This window comes from Nomascus leucogenys, chromosome 15 (genome assembly GCF_006542625.1).
Source record: "Nomascus leucogenys isolate Asia chromosome 15, Asia_NLE_v1, whole genome shotgun sequence".
In the NCBI taxonomy this organism is placed as follows: Eukaryota; Metazoa; Chordata; class Mammalia; order Primates; family Hylobatidae; genus Nomascus; species Nomascus leucogenys.
This window is the reverse complement of record NC_044395.1, coordinates 47,230,266-47,250,013: the sequence shown is the minus strand read 5'-3', so window position 1 is coordinate 47,250,013 and position 19,748 is coordinate 47,230,266. Positions and strand designations below refer to the sequence as shown.

Sequence of the window (19,748 nt, the reverse complement as noted above, 5' to 3'; positions counted from 1 at the left end):
CTTTCATGATCTTGTAATGTATTCATTGCTGCTCCTTGACTATAAAGTGTGTGAGTCCTGAGTCCTCTGAGAGAAGGAACACTTAAGGTGTTTAATGCTAATTAATGCAGGTGTCTGTTGGATAAACAGCTTACATTTCAAGATGAAGGTCAAGCAGAGCGTCTTCCAAGAGAGAGAAAATCTACACATCAGACTTTGGTAGAAGCATATGCATACTTGCAACTGCAGAAACACCCCTGTCATCCTGTGTAAACACACAGAGAACAGGGTATTTACAATTATTAGTAACAGAGTGGTAGCCAAGACCCCTTGATTCCAATATTGGTTATACCATTAACTGTGACGTTTGGATTCAAATTTTATTTTGCCTCTGTAAAATGAGGGGTTTGGAAGGGAAGAAAACAAATTACTCCTTTTTCAGAACTAAGCCAATCATTTATATTGTCTCATTTTATCCTTAACTATTGTTACTCAACATTTCACTTCCTTATTTTATTTTTGTTCTCATAACTACGTTAAAATAGATAGTACCATCCCCTTTCTATAAATGAGCACAGCTAGGCTTAGAGAGTTTTATTGGATTAAGTTTAAATGGAAATGTTTATTATCATTTAAAAATTACAAGTTTGTTTTAACAAGTAACTGCTTCAAAACAAGTACTACATGAAGAAACAAATAATAAAAAAAGAATAAAAATATAGGAATGCACTGGCCTTGCTATTATACAACTGCAATTCAATAAATTTTTAGTGACTAGAAATTTGAGTGGCTGGAGGCATCTCAAGCTGTAGTTCTCAAAGAGAGTGTGACTGTCACGTCATCTGTCCTGGCCTTTCAGAAAGATGATATCTAAGAAAAATAACTTCAGATTCTCTTGGATTTTCATTATCTCATTATTCCCATGGCTTCAAGTTATTAGCTAGAGGTTGGTGACTTCTCAATTTGTGTTTCCAAAGTTAATCTTACTCTGAAATCCAGACCCAGATATCTAGCGAATGACCTGACGTCCTCACTGAAATGTCTCAAAAACATCTTGCAGCATAGAACATCTAGAATCATGACATGAACATCCTCCCCTAACATGCCACTTCTTCAGGGATTTCTGTATCTGGTAATACAAACACTTTGTTCAGTAGCCTCAGCCAGAAAACTAGGCATTTTCTGTGGTACCTGGCCACTCAGTTGTACTGCTTGGATTTCCGGACATCATCTTTTTTCCTGGACGTAAATTTTCTCACTGATTTCTTTATCACCCTTGATGCCTGCATATCCACCAACTCCTACTCTTCCTCAGTCCCTTCTCTACAATGAAATCTGTGTGGTCTTTTACAAATGATAATCTGTTCATGTTATCATTCACCATCCAAGATACAAACAGTGACTTTCTACCACTTCTAGGAAAAAAAAAACACAAATCTCCCTAACATGGCCTCTGCTACCCTTCATGATTTGGCCTCAGTTCACCTTCCTAGCCTAGCCTCATCTGGAGCTATTTGCTCCTTGATCCCTATAGACATATTGGTCAATTTTTAGTTCCTTGAATTTGTCGCATACTTCCGATCAAAGATTCTTTCCAAATTCCATTCTGTCCTTCAGAAATATTCTTCTACGATTTCTCTAAACAGTCATTCTTCAACTCTTGAAGAATGCACCATCAAAGACTTTTCCTGAGGCCACAGACAAGATGAGGCTTCCCCATTAAATCCTGTTACCATATTACATTCTTCCATATTTGCCAGTCCATAACTATAGGTTGATTTCTGAAATTGCTAGTTAGTGTCTATCTCCACCACTAGACTCCAAATACTATAGGGCAGAAAACTTCACCAATGCTGGGCACAGAGCCAGTTTATTGTAGATGTTTAGAATATACTCATTTATTTTTGAAATGTATGAATGAATAAATAAAAAGGTCTTCTATTATATATGTGCATGTAACTTTTTTGTGTGTGTGGTCATCGTGGTGGTAGATGTGTTACAACAAATCAGTTCCTAAATATCTGACTGTCTTAAGGCTTCCTTGTTTGTTCCTTTTTTAAATAAATATTTATTTATAATTATTTTATTTGTAAAAATGTTGCAAAGATAGAATGCAGAGTTCCAACCTTTTCCATACCCAATTCCCCTATTATTAACATCTTGCCTTGGTATGGAACATTGGTCAACATTAATGAACCATGTTGATACAATTATTATCAACCACAGTCAATACTTTAGATTACTTAGTAGTTACCTAATATCTTCTTCTGCTTCAGGATCCCACCCAGGATACTACATTACATTTAGTCATCCTGTCTCCTTAGGTTCCTCTTGCCTATGATAGTTTTTAAGACTTTCCTTGTTTTTTGATGACCTTCACAACTTTGAGGAGTACTGTTCAGGTATTTTGTAAAATGTCCCACAGTTGATATTTGTCTGATTTTTTTCTCATGATTAAACTGGGATATGTGCTGTGGGATGGACAACCATAGAGGTAAAGCACCATTCTCTTCACATCATATCAAAGGTGTATAGGGACTCAAAAGTGTACCCCAAAGTATGGTGCCTTGGAATGCTGAGTATTTTGAAGTAAAGGAGATTGGAATTCCTCAGAAGCAATGTCTCTGGCCCCTCTTTCTCCTGTGAAATAAAACATAGAAACTAAACTCCCTTTTCCCCAAGATCATAAAAACTAGAACCCTTCTTTTCCAAAACAAGCCATAAACCCTAAAAATATTACTATCATCTTCTCCCACCTTTCTGTGTAGCAGCTGGCCATAAAGAAATACTCTGACCTAGGTTGTTTGATAGTAGATCATAAAACCTTCATTGCTAAGGTCCTGCCCTATACGTAGGAGAAGGGACTGCTTCACAGAGAGGTCAATAAGAATACAAACAGACAGGGCTTACTGGGTTGTTTCTCTCAGTCTATTACCATTAGATCATACTCTTTTGTCCAAATTTCTGCAACACTGGCCATAAGCATAAAATCTAAGCATAAATATAGACAATTTTCCCTGGGTCTTTGGCTCTTCTTTTCTGAAGTCTCCCATGTCATATAAAACTTTGATTAAATAATTTATTATGCTTTTCTCTTGTTAATCTGTCTTTTGTTATAGGAGTGTTGGCCATGACCCTTATGATGGGTAGAGAGAAATTATCACACCTCTATCACTGCAAAAGGGCCATGCTATTAACATAACTTACCATTGTGAATGTTAACCTTGATCACCTGGCAGAGGTAGTGTTGGTCAAGTTTCTCAAACTGTTAAATGATTTCACCATGTTTTGATACTGTACTCTTTGAAAAGAAGTCACTGTGTGCATCCCATACTTAGTGAGTGGGGAGTTATATATAGTACCTTCAAGGCAGAGTATCTACATAATTATTTGAATTCTTTTACATGATAGATTTATTCATTTCTCTCCATTTATTAATTTATATATTTATAGATTATATCTGTATAGACTCCTCTATATTTATTTCATACGACTTTATTTTGTGACTCAAACTCTTCCAGCTTTAGCCTTTAGGAGTGATTTCAGTTGACCATTCTGTCCCTTTGACATATCTCTAACATTGTGGGTAGTTGTCGTTTCTTTGAACATATCCTTACTTTATGGCACTGAAAGATGCTAAACATTCATCTTGTATATTTCTTATGCCAGCCCTAGAGCCTGCTGTTTCTTCGGGGAGCCCCAGTTCCCTTTATTGGAGAATATTTCTTCTGTTCTGCCTACCTTTCCTTCTTCTGGCATTCCAATTATGCGTATGTTACACTTTTTGGAAATTATCCCATAATTCTTAATTATTTTTTATTCTTTCTCTTTGCATTTCAGTTTGGGAAGTTTCTACTAACCTAGCCTCAAGCTCACTGATTCTTTTCTCGGCCATATCAATGCTAGTGATATATACAACACTGTTGGAGTGTTTTTGATTTCTAGCCTTTCTTTCAATTTTTTCTTAGAGTTTCCATCTTTCTGCTTACATTATTCATGATTTTTTGCATATTATTTACTTTTTCTATTAGAAATGTTATTCTAATATATTAATTTTATATTATGTATAGTTTTTTAAAATTGATATTATTCATAATTATTTCAGATTCCATGTCTCATAGTTCCAAAATTTATATCATATCTAATATGATATAAATGATTCTAATGATTGCTTTATCTCTTCAGATTTTTTTTCTTCTCTGTTGCCGTGCCTTGTAATTTTTTATTAAAAGCCATATGTTTTATTAGGTAAGATAAACTGAGGTAAATGGGCCTTTAGTGTACAAATTTATGTTACTCTGGCAAGGAGTTGGGCAATGTTTAAATTAGTTTGTCGTAGTTGTTACAATTTGAGATCAGAGGCCTCAAGTTTCTCTAGTGTATTTGTTTTTGTCTCTATTCTTGGTTTTGGGTTTCCCTACATACTCTTCCTCAGAGATAGTTTATGTATTTCAGCTCTTTTAGCTGTAATCCACTGTTGTCATACTGGAGCTTTGTTGGATGCTGGTAAAGTATGAGAGAGGGGAGTGTTCAAAATATTCTAATTAAATCTTAGTCCTTTACTAGGCCAGTGCATTGGGGCTTCACAATACAGCTTTTTCTTCTTTTGCCTCTGCGCCTCTATTTGCTTCCCTGGTTGCAGTATTTCTATTTATTTCCTTGAAACTCTGACCCCTGTGTCTTATATTTACTTCCCCTTAGGTGAGACAGGAAGAATGAAAGAGGCTGGACTGAAAGGAATTCTCTTCCTGAAACTGGGATAAGGCTCTAACAATTTCCCCTGGATCATAGGGCTTTGATATGGAGAATATTCTGGGCATATTTCACAATGATCACTCTCCTCCTCCCTGTAACAGAGTAAGGAGAGTATCTTTCTGAGGTCTTCACCATAAAAACCTGGTGGAGTTCCTGGAGGTAAAGCCCCAAACACGTGGAAGCTCCCCTAAGACAGCAGCACCCAGGAATTTCCCACTGTCATCACTAGTCTAGACTCAGTCTCCAGCCATTCATCGAAGTGTTTCAGTGTTCCTACCACTTTAGGAATCCAGCTGCTCCTGTCCCTGGTAAGCAGATCTCAGCTATGTGCCTTTGGATGAACCCATCTCTCCACTTTTGAGGATGGCAGTTTGCCCTGCAACTTCAATTCTCTCATGGGTCCAAGAAAATTTGCTGATTATTAATTTGTCAATTTTTTTTTCCTATTTTAAGGATAAGAGTGACCAGAGTCTTTACATGTCAGACCTGACATCAGAGGTCCCATGCCAGCTTTTATTTATAAAACACATCTTTCCATATTTCCGTCTGTGGTCATCTTTACATTTTTCTAATTTTTCTGTTGTGAATTTCACTGTTACTCAGATTTTCAGAAAACTATCTAGATTCAGTTCAAATTAAGTTTTGCTGAAAAGATGACTACCCCCTCCTCCCCAAATGTCAATGTAATTATCTAAGTTAAACATTAGTATTCCTATGTGAGCTATTCTAGTCATGGTTTGGTGAAATTAACTGAAGTTGAGAATCACTGGTGAAGAACTTAATCAAGATTAATACCTTCATTTTAAAAGGTTGATGAGGTGGGCGAGCACATTAATGGTTTCATCCATTAAATCTTTTGGTGCTGAGAATTGATGTCGTTGTCCTACTTAGGTAAAGAATTTTTATTTCATGGCAGAAACAAGATTATTTATAAATTGAACTATAGAAGTAATTTTTCTCAATTGACAAAAGGTACAATTTTTGCCTCAAGCCCTTATTTAGTGGTTCATTGTATATCAGGCTGTTCCAAAATAAGTCAAAGTTTGACAGGGGTGGTGGAGGGATTATCAGACAGCCTCCTTCTCATTTTAAAAAATTAATTTACCAATTGAAAACATATGGTTTAGTACAAATAAAATGTCTACTATATATTATTTGTAATGTGGTTTCCTTCTTTGGTAAAATACATGTAGAATGTTGTGGATACATATTTTAAAAACTAGATATAACAAAAGCATAGAGCAATTACATGTGATATTTTCTTTTCTCCTTTTTGTTTGTATTTTCTCTATTTTACATAACAAACAAGTACTGCTTTTGTAAAGAGAAGAAAACCATAGAAGTGGCCGGGCGCGGTGGCTCACGCTTGTAATCCCAGCACTTTGGGAGGCCGAGGCGGGCGGATCACAAGGTCAGGAGATCGAGACTACAGTGAAACCCCATCTCTACTAAAAATACAAAAAATAAGCCGGGCGTGGTGGCGGGCGCCTGTAGTCCCAGCTACTCGGAGGCTGAGGCAGAAGAATGGCGTGAACCTGGGAGGCGGAGCTTGCAGTGAGCCGAGATTGCGCCACTGCACTCCAGCCTGGGCGAGAGAGCGAGACTCCGTCTAAAAAAAAAAAAAAAAAAAAAAAAAAAAAAGAAAACCATAGAAGTTACAACAAAAGGACTACTTTGTAAAATCATAGGACTTTAATAAAATTTGGGGTTTATTGTCAAGCCAGTTTCTAATTTCTTCTGTTGAGGAAACTGAAGCACAGAAAAACTAATCTTCTTAAATTTTCTAATTTCTCATTTTTGCCTAACAGAATAATAACCATCACTAAAGGCACTGCTCACATATACATGGCTTTGGCATTTCTAATACAGCATATGTTATGTCTCATCAATTTTAAAGTTTTTCCAATATAGTCATAATATTTAGGAGGGGGAAGAAGAGAAGAGAGGAACTGTGAGAAAGATAATAGCTTTTATGTACCATTTGGCAAGCACTTAACTGTGTATTTTGTGTTATTTTAATTAATCCTCACATTACCTTCATGACATAAATATAATTCCCATTTCGTAGAATAAAGAAGATCAAACAGATTATAAAATTTTACAAATCTTCCTTGTTGCAACCTATAGAACTCAGATTTTTACACAGTTCTATGTGTAAGTTGACCTACAGTAGATACTCAGTAAATATTCGTTTAATAATTGAACTAATCGAGAAAGCATTTGGTATGCATGGACCAGATTTTTAGTGTTTATCAGTGGACTGCCAATTCCTCACTAAATTCACAACTGAAAACCAATTTTGACCACAAGTAGTGCTTCAAGTTCAGATCCTCTAATAAATAAAATTGTTTTCTGTAATGGAAAAAATGATCACCATTTCTTCCATTTGGCTTCCTTGTTCTCTTCATTACTGTGCTTCAAAATGTTGAAAATGGTTTTCTAAAATTGTATTCATTTTGTTTGAAGCATTATCACTTCTTTTTCAATACCACCTTTTCTACCATGTACAAACCTTTGACCTGCTAGTTTAAAATATACAGCTAAGTAACAATAGCTTATTTATTTAGTACTTTCACAAAAACTATCATGTTGGAAACAGGTAGGACAGATATTATTACTCTTATGTTAAGGATAAGGAGGCTAAGTCTCCATGTTCAGTGATTTGCTTGGAGTTATACAGCCAGATGAAAACACAGAGCTAGGCCTCAAGGAGAGTTCCCCAACTCCAGCTCTTGTGTTCTTTCTTCTATGTCATATGACTCGATAATGCAAAGCCATTCTCTTTGTCATATTGTTAATGGCTCACTATAAATTACCCTACAACTTGAGTTTCTACTCCATTCTTACTGGATTTTTTTCAATCCTTTAATTTTTTAGTTTTTGTTCCAGTCAAAGTTTTTAGTTGCATGAAACAGAAACTGACTCTGCCTGATTTAAGTAGGAAAAAATTTGCTGAGAGGCTATTGAGTAGCTCACAAAATCATGGAGCAGTAGGTTCAGAAACAGGTAAGAATAAGCAAGACGGGCATCAGCTAAGACAGCTGCCAAAACCATGCTATAGAACACGGGGCACTTCCTGGGCAATGGATTCTTTTGCTGGTACATCTGGCTTTGCTGCCCCTGAAAACTAAATATTGTTATATCAATTGCCACTGCCCATTTCTAGGATGGTTTCTGATTGTCCCTGCTTCTTTGTGTCACTATCTCCTGTTTCAAAGTCATGAATGAGTATGTCTGATTGGCAGAATATTTATCATATGGTCATATTCTAACTTTAGAAAAAGCCAGGAAACAAAGTTTAGGCATTTAAACCATTGTCATTGGAGGTAAGCTCAGTCTCCCATCAAGACTCATTAAGCCCACACTTCACCTATCACAACATGAATGTTTAAATCATTGAAAGCCTCCCACCAGTACCAAAAAAATGACCAAATTCCAGCACTGTTTCCAACTTAGTTTTATATGTTCTTTCTCTGGTCTTTCTTTGGGAATATATTTAATTTACAACTATGACTCAATTGTCACTCAACCAATAGTTACCTTTATTTTGTAGCATTCTGAAGGTTCAAAACTCAATGTGTAAGTTTTATTCACCTGCTAAGAAATTATTTTTTCAAAGCTAGCCTCAATATTTATTTTAAATTAGTGAACTTCAAGGCCTGAAAGAATAAACTGATACTTTACGAAATATTTTTGAAGTATAAAGAATATATTCAACATCTTTCCATGTCTCCAGATTTTAATATATGCCTTATTTTACTTTAAAAATTTTCAAATGTTTCTTTTATCCACAATATGTTTCTTAGTCTGAATAACCCTTTCCTCTGCAGTATTTTTGAGCAGTGGCTCCGAAGGCACCGTCCTCTTCAAGAAGTTTATCCAGAAGCCAATGCACCCATTGGACATAACCGGGAATCCTACATGGTTCCTTTTATACCACTGTACAGAAACGGTGATTTCTTTATTTCATCCAAAGATCTGGGCTATGACTATAGCTATCTACAAGATTCAGGTAAAGTTTACTTTCTTTCAGAGGAATTGCTGAATCTAGTGTTACCAATTTATTTTGAGATAACACAAAACTTTATGCTTCGACAATGTTATTCCTGAACCCTTTAAATCCTGAAAGTGCATTATAATCCTTAATTTATTACCAGTTTATTAACACAGGAATCAAATTCTGAGGATCTTTAAAGTCATATTCATTTTGCTTAACATAGGCCATTTTGTACATGGCAACCATGGGAAGAGCAGTAGAATCAGAAGAACAAGAAGAAAAAAGGTTTTGAGACATGACTCAACTGACTGTAGTGTGACCTGGGGAAATTTGCTCTGCATCCCTGAATCTCAGGTTATTCACCTGAAATATTGGGACCAGAACACCTTAAAGAATTATTGAGAATGATACATTAATGAACCTAGTACAGTGTAACATAGGGTAAACATCCAGCAGTTTTGGAATCATTTTTGGAACTTTCTTGCTAGGGTTACCAAGAAAATTTGTAGAAATCTTGAACTTAAGTGTAGTTAATAATAATAGCTATTATAATGTTTATTGCTCTATGATGAAGATAGCAATATAAAACCCCAGGATTAGAATTAGATTTGGGCTCTAAATAATCTTCCTGCATAGAACCATGTCAGTATCTTCTTGACAAAATGAGGAACAGATAGTAGTGTTTCCTTCTACCTCAAAATCCACTACATGCATATTCTTTACATGTATTATTAATAAACCATATAGGAGGTAAGTTTTATTTTTCCAAGATAAAGGTGAGGACACTGATACCCAGAGAATTTAAGTGACTTTCTCAAAATCAAACACCAATAATGTGGAGAAGCAAGATTTCGATTCTAGGAGGTCCTCCTCATCTCACCACACTGTAATTGACTAACTCATGAGGGTTAATTATCAAAAACAGTGTGGCTTGTGGGTAGGAGGTATTTAACAAACATTGATATTTCATTGTATTCATTGATAATGAAACATAAATACATAAATAAATAAATAAACAAATGAATGAAACTCAACCCTCTCACTCTTGTGCTCAAATCCAGTGATACATGACTGGCATAGTTTCATACCTGAAGAAGCTCCAGTGTGGAAGTAAGACAATTGTGCAAGGAAGTAAAAAACATCAGGCTGTGTTATGTGCAGTAAAAGAGTCATGAAGAAAATCCCACAGCAGTGCTAAAGAGAAAGCCATGACTTTTGAAGGGTTCGACCTAAAAAGAGAAAACGAGGCCTTGAGAATGAGCAAGCAGGTGGCAGATAGAAAAGGGCAGGGGGTATGATAGGCAAAGAGAATAACAAGAACAGTAGAGGTGGAAAATGTACAGTATATTTATGAAATGCTGAATTATTCTATTTGAGTAGTATGAATAGTGGAAAAGGACATGAAGAAAATAAGTTGACCCAGTTTATAATAGTTAACACATACTAAGTATTTTTTATTAGCCAGGAACTCTTCTCAATGTGCCCTATGCATTACTTCCTTAAATCTTCATAATTACTCTATGAAGTAGATATCATTATTTTTTTTCTTTTTCATAGATGAGGAAACAGAGTCATAAAGAGTATAAATTGATTTTCCCAGGCCACTTACCTAGTATATGGTATAGCACATACACAATTTGGGGCTAACAGGAGAGCCTATAGGTTATCAACCTTGTTCTGATTATCCCTTTGAGGGATGATTAATTGAAAACATATGGGTTTAATTGAACTTTTCTGCTTTATCTGAAGACTATAGCCAATGGACAAAATGCTAACACAGCTGACAAAAGAGATCAGTTTTTGGAAAATCTTAAGATCACTAAGAACAGAGAAATTTGCAAAGAGTGGAGGTGTGCTAAGAGGAGGGGCTTCCTGTAAGTCTCAAGTAACATGCCTTCCATTTCTTCTATGAAAACCACAGTACATAAAAAAGGGAGCTTATTGGTAACTATTTTTCAAAGATTTTCCATTTAGGAATTTATGATTTAGTCTCTGTTTCCATTTCCAAAACATGCTAGACTTTCATGGGTTCATGCTTTTAAATATGGTATTGTTTCTGCCTGAATTCTGACTCTATTTCTCCATTTGTCAAACTCTCAGATATAAAAATCACTTTATACTTATAGTGATGTTTACTCACACCTTTCTCATAGTTACACAGTATTTTTTTCTATGTATGAATCTGTCCTGGGTTTTATTCTTCCCCAAACCCCTAAGATCAGAATTTATCTTGCAAGCTTCTCCATTCTAACCATCACATTGTATCTGGTATGGACTGAAATCAATAAATCAATTTGAGTGCAAGTGGTATTTATCATGAAGTGTCATTTCTCTTAACTAATATAAGTGAAGTTTCCTAGAAAAATGCCACACCTCTTAATACTCAGGTCATTTTTGTATATTTATTTTAAAACACTATAAGTATTCTATCACGCCATGTGTTTTTTTTTTATGTGTCTGTACTGAGTTGTTTATTCTTTACACACACATTTATTGAATAACTACTTTGAATAAGACATTGCCTTAGATACTATGGATACAATGGTAAACAACATAGTCTCTATCTCCACAAAGTTTACAATGGAAGAGAAAGATCTTAACTGCTTGCTTCAAAACTCATTTATGTAGAGATATGTCTAACTCCAGGGGTCAATGAAGTGATATTTCAGATGACATCAATATGACAGGTAGAATTAACTAGTTGAAAAGGAGGACATGATTATGAATTTGGGTCATATTGTTAGAATAATGCAAGCCACTGATAAATTTTAAGCAGGTTATAATCAAATTTGAATTTTCAAAAGATTATTGCAGCTTCAGTATGCAGAAAAATTTTAGTAGTTGGAAGGCACATGCAGAAAGGCAGTGAAAATGCTATTATAAAAGTCTGAGGAAGAGGTAAAGGTAGTTTAAGTTGCATTGGTGGTGGCAGGAAGGGAGATAGAAAGCATGATTAATTTGATATTATTTTGAAGGCAAAATTTACAGAACTTGGAAAATGATTTATATACCAGATGAAGGAGATTAGGAATGGCTTTGTGCTTTCTGGCCTGTGAAACTGATGAATGGCAACATAGTTCACTGATACAATAACAAGAGGAGCAAAGAAAGACACAGAAGAAAACTTATGGTTTTGTTATACAGTGAAATGAAGTTATATGGGATGGCAAGGTAAATGTCTCTTGGGAAGTTGGATACACAGGCCTGAAACTCAAAAGTGGTGTCTGGCCCTCAGACGCAAATGTGAGAGACATAAGCATATAAATTGTTGACTCAGCTAATTTTTAAAACCCCATGGAGGGGTGATTTTTATTCTGTTTTACAGGGAAGTAAATTGAGACTCAGAAAGATAAAGTGATTAATTTTAAACTACAAAGCTAGTGTCAAATATTGAATCCAAAACTTCATCATTCCATCACTGCACAGAGAAGAGGGTTTTAACCCCTATATTGTCTTCTACACATATGCTCCACCTATTTGTTCCTTCCCTAGTGTCCAAATGGAACTTTTTACTACAAAGGCAACAAAATTTCCTGGATGAGCCAGGGGAGAAGAGGCTCAATGAGTCAATTAGAGGCTTGAAGCTATTTATTTCCAATTAAATTCAAAGAAACAATTTATTTGAAATGCTTTAGAGTAATTTTCACACAGCTTTGAATTTACAAAGTTAATTTTAGAGAAGTTTGACTAAAATAAGCAGCAGCAGATACTTGGGAGGCTGAGGCAGGAGGTTCTCTTAAGCCCAGGAGTGTGAGGCCAGTTTGGGCAACACAGCAAGACTCATCTCTGAAAACAAAGCAAAACAAAATAAAACAAAACAAAATAGCTAAACTAAGTAACAGCAATTGCCTATTTTCTATTTTACAAATTTTTCCATATTATTGCTTCTGTTGTACTTTCAAGGAGTTTAAAATTTATCTCTATTCATAGCTAAATTTTAAGCTTACTAAAAAATTACTTAAAATTCCTTGGTATAATTTTGTTCAAGGGGATTATTAGTCATCATCCAGGTACTCATGTTTATAATTACTTAAGTGGTTTCTGTAAAAAGACAGCTGATGTCTGCCATTTATCAAACTTTTTCTCTTATAATTGAATTTAGTGATTCTTTAGAAAATTGAGTAGCAGGTGATTTTCTTGTATGTATAACTAATTTACAAGGTGAGGCCAAAAATCTTTGGCAAAGAAGGGTTATGTCCTCAATGTTGTTGATAAATGTAATCTTACTTTCTACGTAGCAGAAAAACTCTCTGTTGAGGGCTTCCTTCTTCCCATACATTACAAAAGACCTGGAAATTTGGTTTCAAAAATGAGAAGGGAAAACAATGTTCACAGTAACTGCAGTGCCCTATTCTGCCAATGGAATTTGATGACACTTCTATCATTCATGAAATTGTTCAATAGCTCTGTTTGGCTGTGTATACCTGTGTGCATGCTGTTCCTTTCTGCCTAGGATGGATTGCCATCAACATTATATGCTCAGAATCTAATTCATTCTTTTACTCAGTGGCACAGTCTTCTGGGGTGCCTTCCCTGACTTCACAGAGATGTAGGAAGTCTTTTCTCCATGATCCCTTTGTATCTTCATCAGAACAACATTACTCTCGAAATGATTTGTTTACCTGCCAGGTGCTGAGGGTGAAAAGGTAAATGAGACAGAGTGCCCCCCACCCCCCTGCCGACAGGTAGTATATCTCAATGAACATGTGATATTTTAATAAATGAATAGAAGAAAGATAAAACAAGTAAGACATAATACTTGCTCTTGAGAGTTTGTGACAAGCTTGAAAAATAAGACATATATAAATAGAAGCAATTATAATATATGGACATTTGTGGCAAATGTCACAAGGCAGCAAAGAAACTAGTTTGAGAATCCAGAAGACAGAATGGACCTGAGTCAGTAGTTGAAGCAAGTTTGGAAAGAAAAACTCATATTGTAAGCTGATTTAGTTGAAATATAGATGAAATTATCATTCTATCATGACAAGAGTCAATAGCAGTTGTAAATTGTTTTCTATATGGTAGACATTGTACCAAGGGCTATACATACATTGTCTAGTTTAATTGCTCCAGGCAGACTCCTAATTCATTAGAGTAATGGCCCCTAACTACTTCATGTGTTTGTTTTGTGAATAAATGGGCATGTTAATGCACTTTGGAAATGATAGAGCATAAAACAAAAATCTACATAATTATTCCGAAAAGAATGGATGACAAGAAAAATAGGACTTCACATAGGGAAAGATGATCAAAAAATTACAACATTGGGAAAGAACAAAAAGGTGCACTATTGGGGCTGAAAAGCAGATGGCTTAGAAAGAAAGTCTAAATTTTAAAGGTGTTGAGAAATAAAAGTGTTTCAAAGAGAGTCCCTTGGTGACAGTAAAAATTGAGACCACTTGGAATGAATTGAAGTGGAGCAATAATAAGAGAAGCTGGAGAACAGGACCGACATAGAAATAGTATTTAAAAGCTGTGAAAGCACTTGAGCCGAGCCTTTAGCAAAAAAGAAAATATTTATTATGTAGCCTGTATGTATCCTGCCTTTTTTTGGACATTTTAAATATACTATGTATTGAAGTCACTAACAGCAATCTAAGCTAGGTATTGTAGTCCCATTTTCAAAATAATTTTAATATATATTAAAAACAGTAACTTTCAAGGTCCAGGGTTTACCCTGGATTATATAGTCCATGATGGCTCACCAACAATCTGTCTATATTCTAGCTAGTCAGAAAGGAAAAGGTAAATGGTCAAAGATATATATTTTTTTCGTTTTAAGGGAACTTTCCCCAAAGTTATACATATATTTTTGCTCTGGACTTAAGTCACATAGCCATGATTTGCTGCAAGGTGAGCCCAGGATGCACTCTCTTCTTTCTGCTATGTCAAAAAGTAAATTTATAGTATCTTCTGTGTATGTTCTACATACATATCTTCTACATACATTATAGAGGGCATCTTCTATAAAGGAATTGTTTTGTGAGAAAGAATCCGTTTGCTCTTACTGAACAGATATTCAGTACAGACTTCCTCATTTACTCAAATCTTATAATCTCCTAAATAGGTTCTATAGTTATATTTACATAAATTTTAAACATCTCTCCTTAACTGCTACGTGCCTTAAATATGTATTTGATTGTGAGAATGAGATTTGTTTTTCATTAAAACAAATCTTTCCTTCCCATTCCACAGCTGCCATTCAGGGACATTCCTTCACCATATCTTCTGGGTCCAATAACACATTCAGTCATTCAGTAAACATGTTCATTTTCTCATATGTGTTTCAGACTCTGTACCGGATTCTAGAATTATATAAATTATGAAAACATACTACTGGCCTTCAAGGAGACATTTTAATAGAAACAATAGGTTAATTGTTGATGTACAGGGAAGTTTAATTTATGTAATCCTTATCTAACAGTATGTTATTTTTTTACTATGCATTATCTGATTATGGATTTCCTAAATATATAGTTATATCATCTATTAATTGCATCAGGTACTTTTAGTAGCATGCTTTCTAATTGTATCAGTAAAAAGACATTCTTTTTTTAATTTTGGAAAATTAATAATAGAATAAACCAAAAATAAAAATCACCTGTAATCTTATTGTTAGATTGATCACTTGTGCTGTTTTAGTCTCCACTGTACTTTTTCTTATACTTTTTTTCCACATACACTTAAGTTATTAAGCATATGTTTTAATTAATTTACTTTTATCAAATAATATATGCATGTTATTTTATAAGCCAAAGAGTGCTCCAAGTCTTATAACAAAAGTCTTATGCCCCTATATCAGCTACTGTAACCCTTTCAGCTATTTATTCTGCTATATCGCCCTGTATTTCTAAATAATAGGCAAATATTACTATCTGTTAATTCATCAAGTTTATCTCTGGAGTTCCTCATTTTTAAATAATGATTTTAACTCTCTTACAGCTTCCCTGTTCTTTCATTCATCTTCTCAGTATAGTATTATCATATTTGGGGGCAAATCCACATCTAGGAATTTTATTGTTTTTACTACTACAATATTATTTACAGTTCAACCAAATAGTATGCTATGATTACATTTGTTTTCCTATGTTACTTTTCTATTGGAATTAAGACTTTATCTTTTTGATTTTAAAGCACCCATCGCTGTTTATACCAAATTTTAAAAGGAACTGTAAATATCACCTCATAACATAGTGAAATATGGGTAATTTATAAATTATTTCCCTGGGTGACATCCTTTTGTATAGGTCTCCCCTTCTCATTCCACAGCTGCCATTCAGTGACACTCCTTAACCATATTTTCTGGGTCCAATAACACATTCAGTCATTCAGTAAATATGTTCATTCTCTCATATGTGTTTCAGACACTATACCAAATTATATCAATGATGAAAACATACTGTTGGCCTTCAAGGAGCCATTTTAATAGAAAAAATATTCATGTAATAGATAACTGGAATATAATGTGATGGGTGAGATAATAGAGGAAATGCTAAGCCAGTAACATATTGGATGCTCTGTCTCCCCAGTGCCATGTTCTTATGTGGTTTGAAGGACTATAAATAATCAGGAGGCTAAAGACTTTTCCTTGTTCAGAATTATTGTTAAAATACATGTGGTCAAAATCTGTTGTTGCTTTTTAAAGTAATATAAAACTATTGACCACTATTCACCTTTATTTACAATAAAGGAATCAATATACAATTGGATAACATTCTGATTACTACCAAGTTATTATTTTTCCTGGTTTCTGCTGAACCAGCAAATCGAATATTGAAAAGACTGAGTCTACATGTAAGGAATGAGTTAAGGTAAAGAACAAATATGCAAGTCAATACATTACAAAAGTTGTTCATCCATTTATGGCAGCAGATTCTAAACTGCCAAATCTCCAACCATCTGATTGAGTTCCTAAAGCCAAGTCTTAGACATCCCATGAATCATTACCTTTTAGTCAGTATAGCACAGGGATTTCACCTTTTTGTAAAGGAATGGCTTGCCAGAGGAATCTTTAAATGTCCCTTAAACTAAGGCTTGTTTAGATAATTAAAACACAGCAGGATCTGTCTAGTTCCCTTATCTGGTTGGGGAGGTCATTGGTAGTAATAAAATTATTCCTTTTAGGAATTTTGCAAACAAACTGTTCATTTATATGACTAAAGGTGTAGATAGGGATTCTTATATGGCTGCTTTTAAATGATTCATTTAAATTGTCCAACTAATTATAGAATCATCTGTTTTATTTGAAACACATGGCTTCAGGAAAATTTTGAATTTAATTTGATGTGATTTATTTCTTAGGTTGCTCAGAATGATGGCATCTCAAAAACATGGGCTTACCCATGATTTTTGTTTGGTGAATGTTTAAAAACAACACAAAAAGCCATTTACGTACACATTTTATGCATACACACACACACACACACACACACACACACAAAGCCAGAATGGTCCTTAGGCTAAACTTAAGTTCTGATTGAGTAATGACTATGGAAATTTTCCACGACATTTAGAAATGCTGTTCTCTAATGCAGAGGAAATAATACATCATGATATCAAATGTTCTTTTATGATAAAGGAAGCAACTATAGAAAGCTTTTATTTGTTCAAAGTAACCAGTGGTATTGATGAAAAAAAAAACACACACACACCAAAAAAACCCAACTCTCCCAATACTACTTTTAAAATGAACATATCAAAACTGATTTTCATTAGAATGTAGTTATTTTTCCACACTAGTTAATTAAAAGCCAAGACCCAGATATATATATAGATATATATAAAGATATATCACAATGCAAACAATTAAGCTTCATCATCTGGACAAGAATGTCAGCTTAGACTCTCTTTGTAAAAAGCAATTACAACGTCAAGACACTTCATATTTGCCTCTTTTGTCAGCACCAAGTCGGCCTAATGTGAATATTCCCATTTCGGGAGAAACATCCATTCTCCACTGCTGCCTGTGGCACCAATTATTCTTTCAGAATCAAGAGCTCTAGCGAAGCCTCTTGGTTTGTCGGCAGCATCTCTTTTCTTCTTTGATTTGCTGTCATTAGATTCACTGTCAGATAAAGACTTTCTTTCTTTTTGTGCCATTTTTTTTTTTTACCAGCTTTTTGAGAATTAAGGAATGTTTCAATTAACTCTGGACAATCTAAATTTTCTGCAGGTTCCCAAGTACTGTCAACATCTGACGTCCCTTCCACTTCAAGAAATGCTCCACCTTCCCTTTTGCTATAATTGGATCCAGTAGTTTTTCCACAAATTCTTCAGGCTCTGCCTCTGACATTTTTTACCCTTTTCATTCTGTTTTCTTTTTTCCTCCCTTTTTAAAATTATTTTTATTTTTTGCTCTGTAGTTTCATTTAAGGCTTTTGGGGGTTTTTTGTTTGTTTTGGTTGTTGTTGTTTGATTTTGGAAGACCTGAAGGGCTATTATTCTTAGATACATCCGCTCCCCTAAGTCCTGCCCCTCCAGGCTTTACTTTCAGCGACCTGAGGCCTATAAAGGCCAGGCCCCCGCCCTCCACCAGGGAGCGCAGGGTTCGTGGTCCGCGCATCTCCGAGGAGAAACAAAGGCTCAGAGTGCGGGCGCTCCAGGGTACCGCGGCACAGGGCCCACTCCTATGCCACTGCGGCCCGGTAACCAAGAGCGCCCCCCACCCCCGAAGCTTTGGGACAGAGGGACAGCGCCCATGCGCCAAAATCTGCTTCAAGATTTAACACTGTGACCTCTGTGAATACAGAGATTGTTCAAATGCCCTGGGGTTCTTGGGAGGCTTCTAAGATTACTGAGCATTTGCCAACATTACTATTAATGTTTGTCAAATAATTAAAAGACTGGATTAGTGAATGGTTAATGATATAACAGTGTTCTAATGATCATCAGAATAGTTACAACATCCTTTTACAGAAAAAGATGGAAAAATCACAGCTAACATTTAATTGAGTACACACTATATACCAGGCTCTGAATCACTTACAGATGTTATCTATAAAATTCAAACATTCCAACAAAGGGGGTATTATTTTCCTACTTTTCTGATGAAGAAACTGAGGCTTTGGAATATTAGGTATAACTTTCCCAAGCTCTTACAGCTAATAAGTAGTAGAGCTGGCCTTCAAACCCAGGTGTCTATTTCAAAGGACTGTGAAAGGATGAAGATGATGGTGATCGTAACAATGGTGGTAACAATAAAAACAATGGGATGTCTTTCTATTTCAGACCCAGACTCTTTCCAAGACTACATTAAGTCCTATTTGGAACAAGCCAGTCGGATCTGGTCATGGCTCCTTGGGGCGGCGATGGTAGGGGCCGCCCTCACTGCCCTGCTGGCAGTGCTTGTGAGCTTGCTGTGTCGTCACAAGAGAAAGCAGCTTCCTGAAGAAAAGCAGCCACTCCTCATGGAGAAAGACGATTACCACAGCTTGTTGTATCAGAGCCATTTGTAAAAGGCTTAGGCAATAGAGTAGGGCCAAAAAGCCTGACCTCACTCTAACTCAAAGTAATGTCCAGGTTCCCAGAGAATATCTGCTGGTATTTTTCTGTAAAAACCATTTGCAAAATTGTAACCTAATACAAAGTGTAGCCTTCTTCCAACTCAGGTAGAACACACCTGTCTTTGTCTTGCTGTTTTCACTCAGCCCTTTTAACATTTTCCCCTAAGCCCATATGTCTAAGGAAAGGATGCTATTTGGTAACGAGGAACTGTTATTTGTATCTGAATTAAAGTGCTCTTATTTTAAAAAATTGAAATAATTTTGATTTTTTCCTTCTGGTTATTTAAAGGTATATATATATAGATAGATAGATATAGATATAGATATAGATATATAGATATATATATGTTTTATTGGCCCCTTCTTTATTTTAATAAAACAGTGAAAAATCCACATTAACTGACTCCTTTAGGCTTCAGAAACACATTTTTATTTTCTTCAGAAAGGATGATATTCCCCTACATTTTACATTTCTGCTCCAAAATACATTATGGACTTCAAATAGAAAACAA

General features: G+C 35.2%; 1 protein-coding gene and 1 pseudogene across 1 annotated transcript in view; one reads left to right on the top strand and one right to left on the bottom strand.

Moving 5' to 3' along the window:
• The window catches only part of LOC100594055 (tyrosinase), a 116,293-nt gene extending 96,813 nt beyond the window's left edge, over positions 1-19,480 (top strand). The window contains exons 4-5 of the mRNA XM_030829666.1: positions 8,565-8,746; positions 18,962-19,480. Of these exons, the coding sequence (XP_030685526.1) occupies positions 8,565-8,746; positions 18,962-19,188 (409 nt within the window). The 3' untranslated portion in view covers positions 19,189-19,480. The remainder of the gene's footprint in view (positions 1-8,564; positions 8,747-18,961) is intronic.
• LOC105738802 lies at positions 17,540-18,026 on the bottom strand (annotated as a pseudogene).
• Positions 19,481-19,748: the final 268 nt, after the last annotated feature.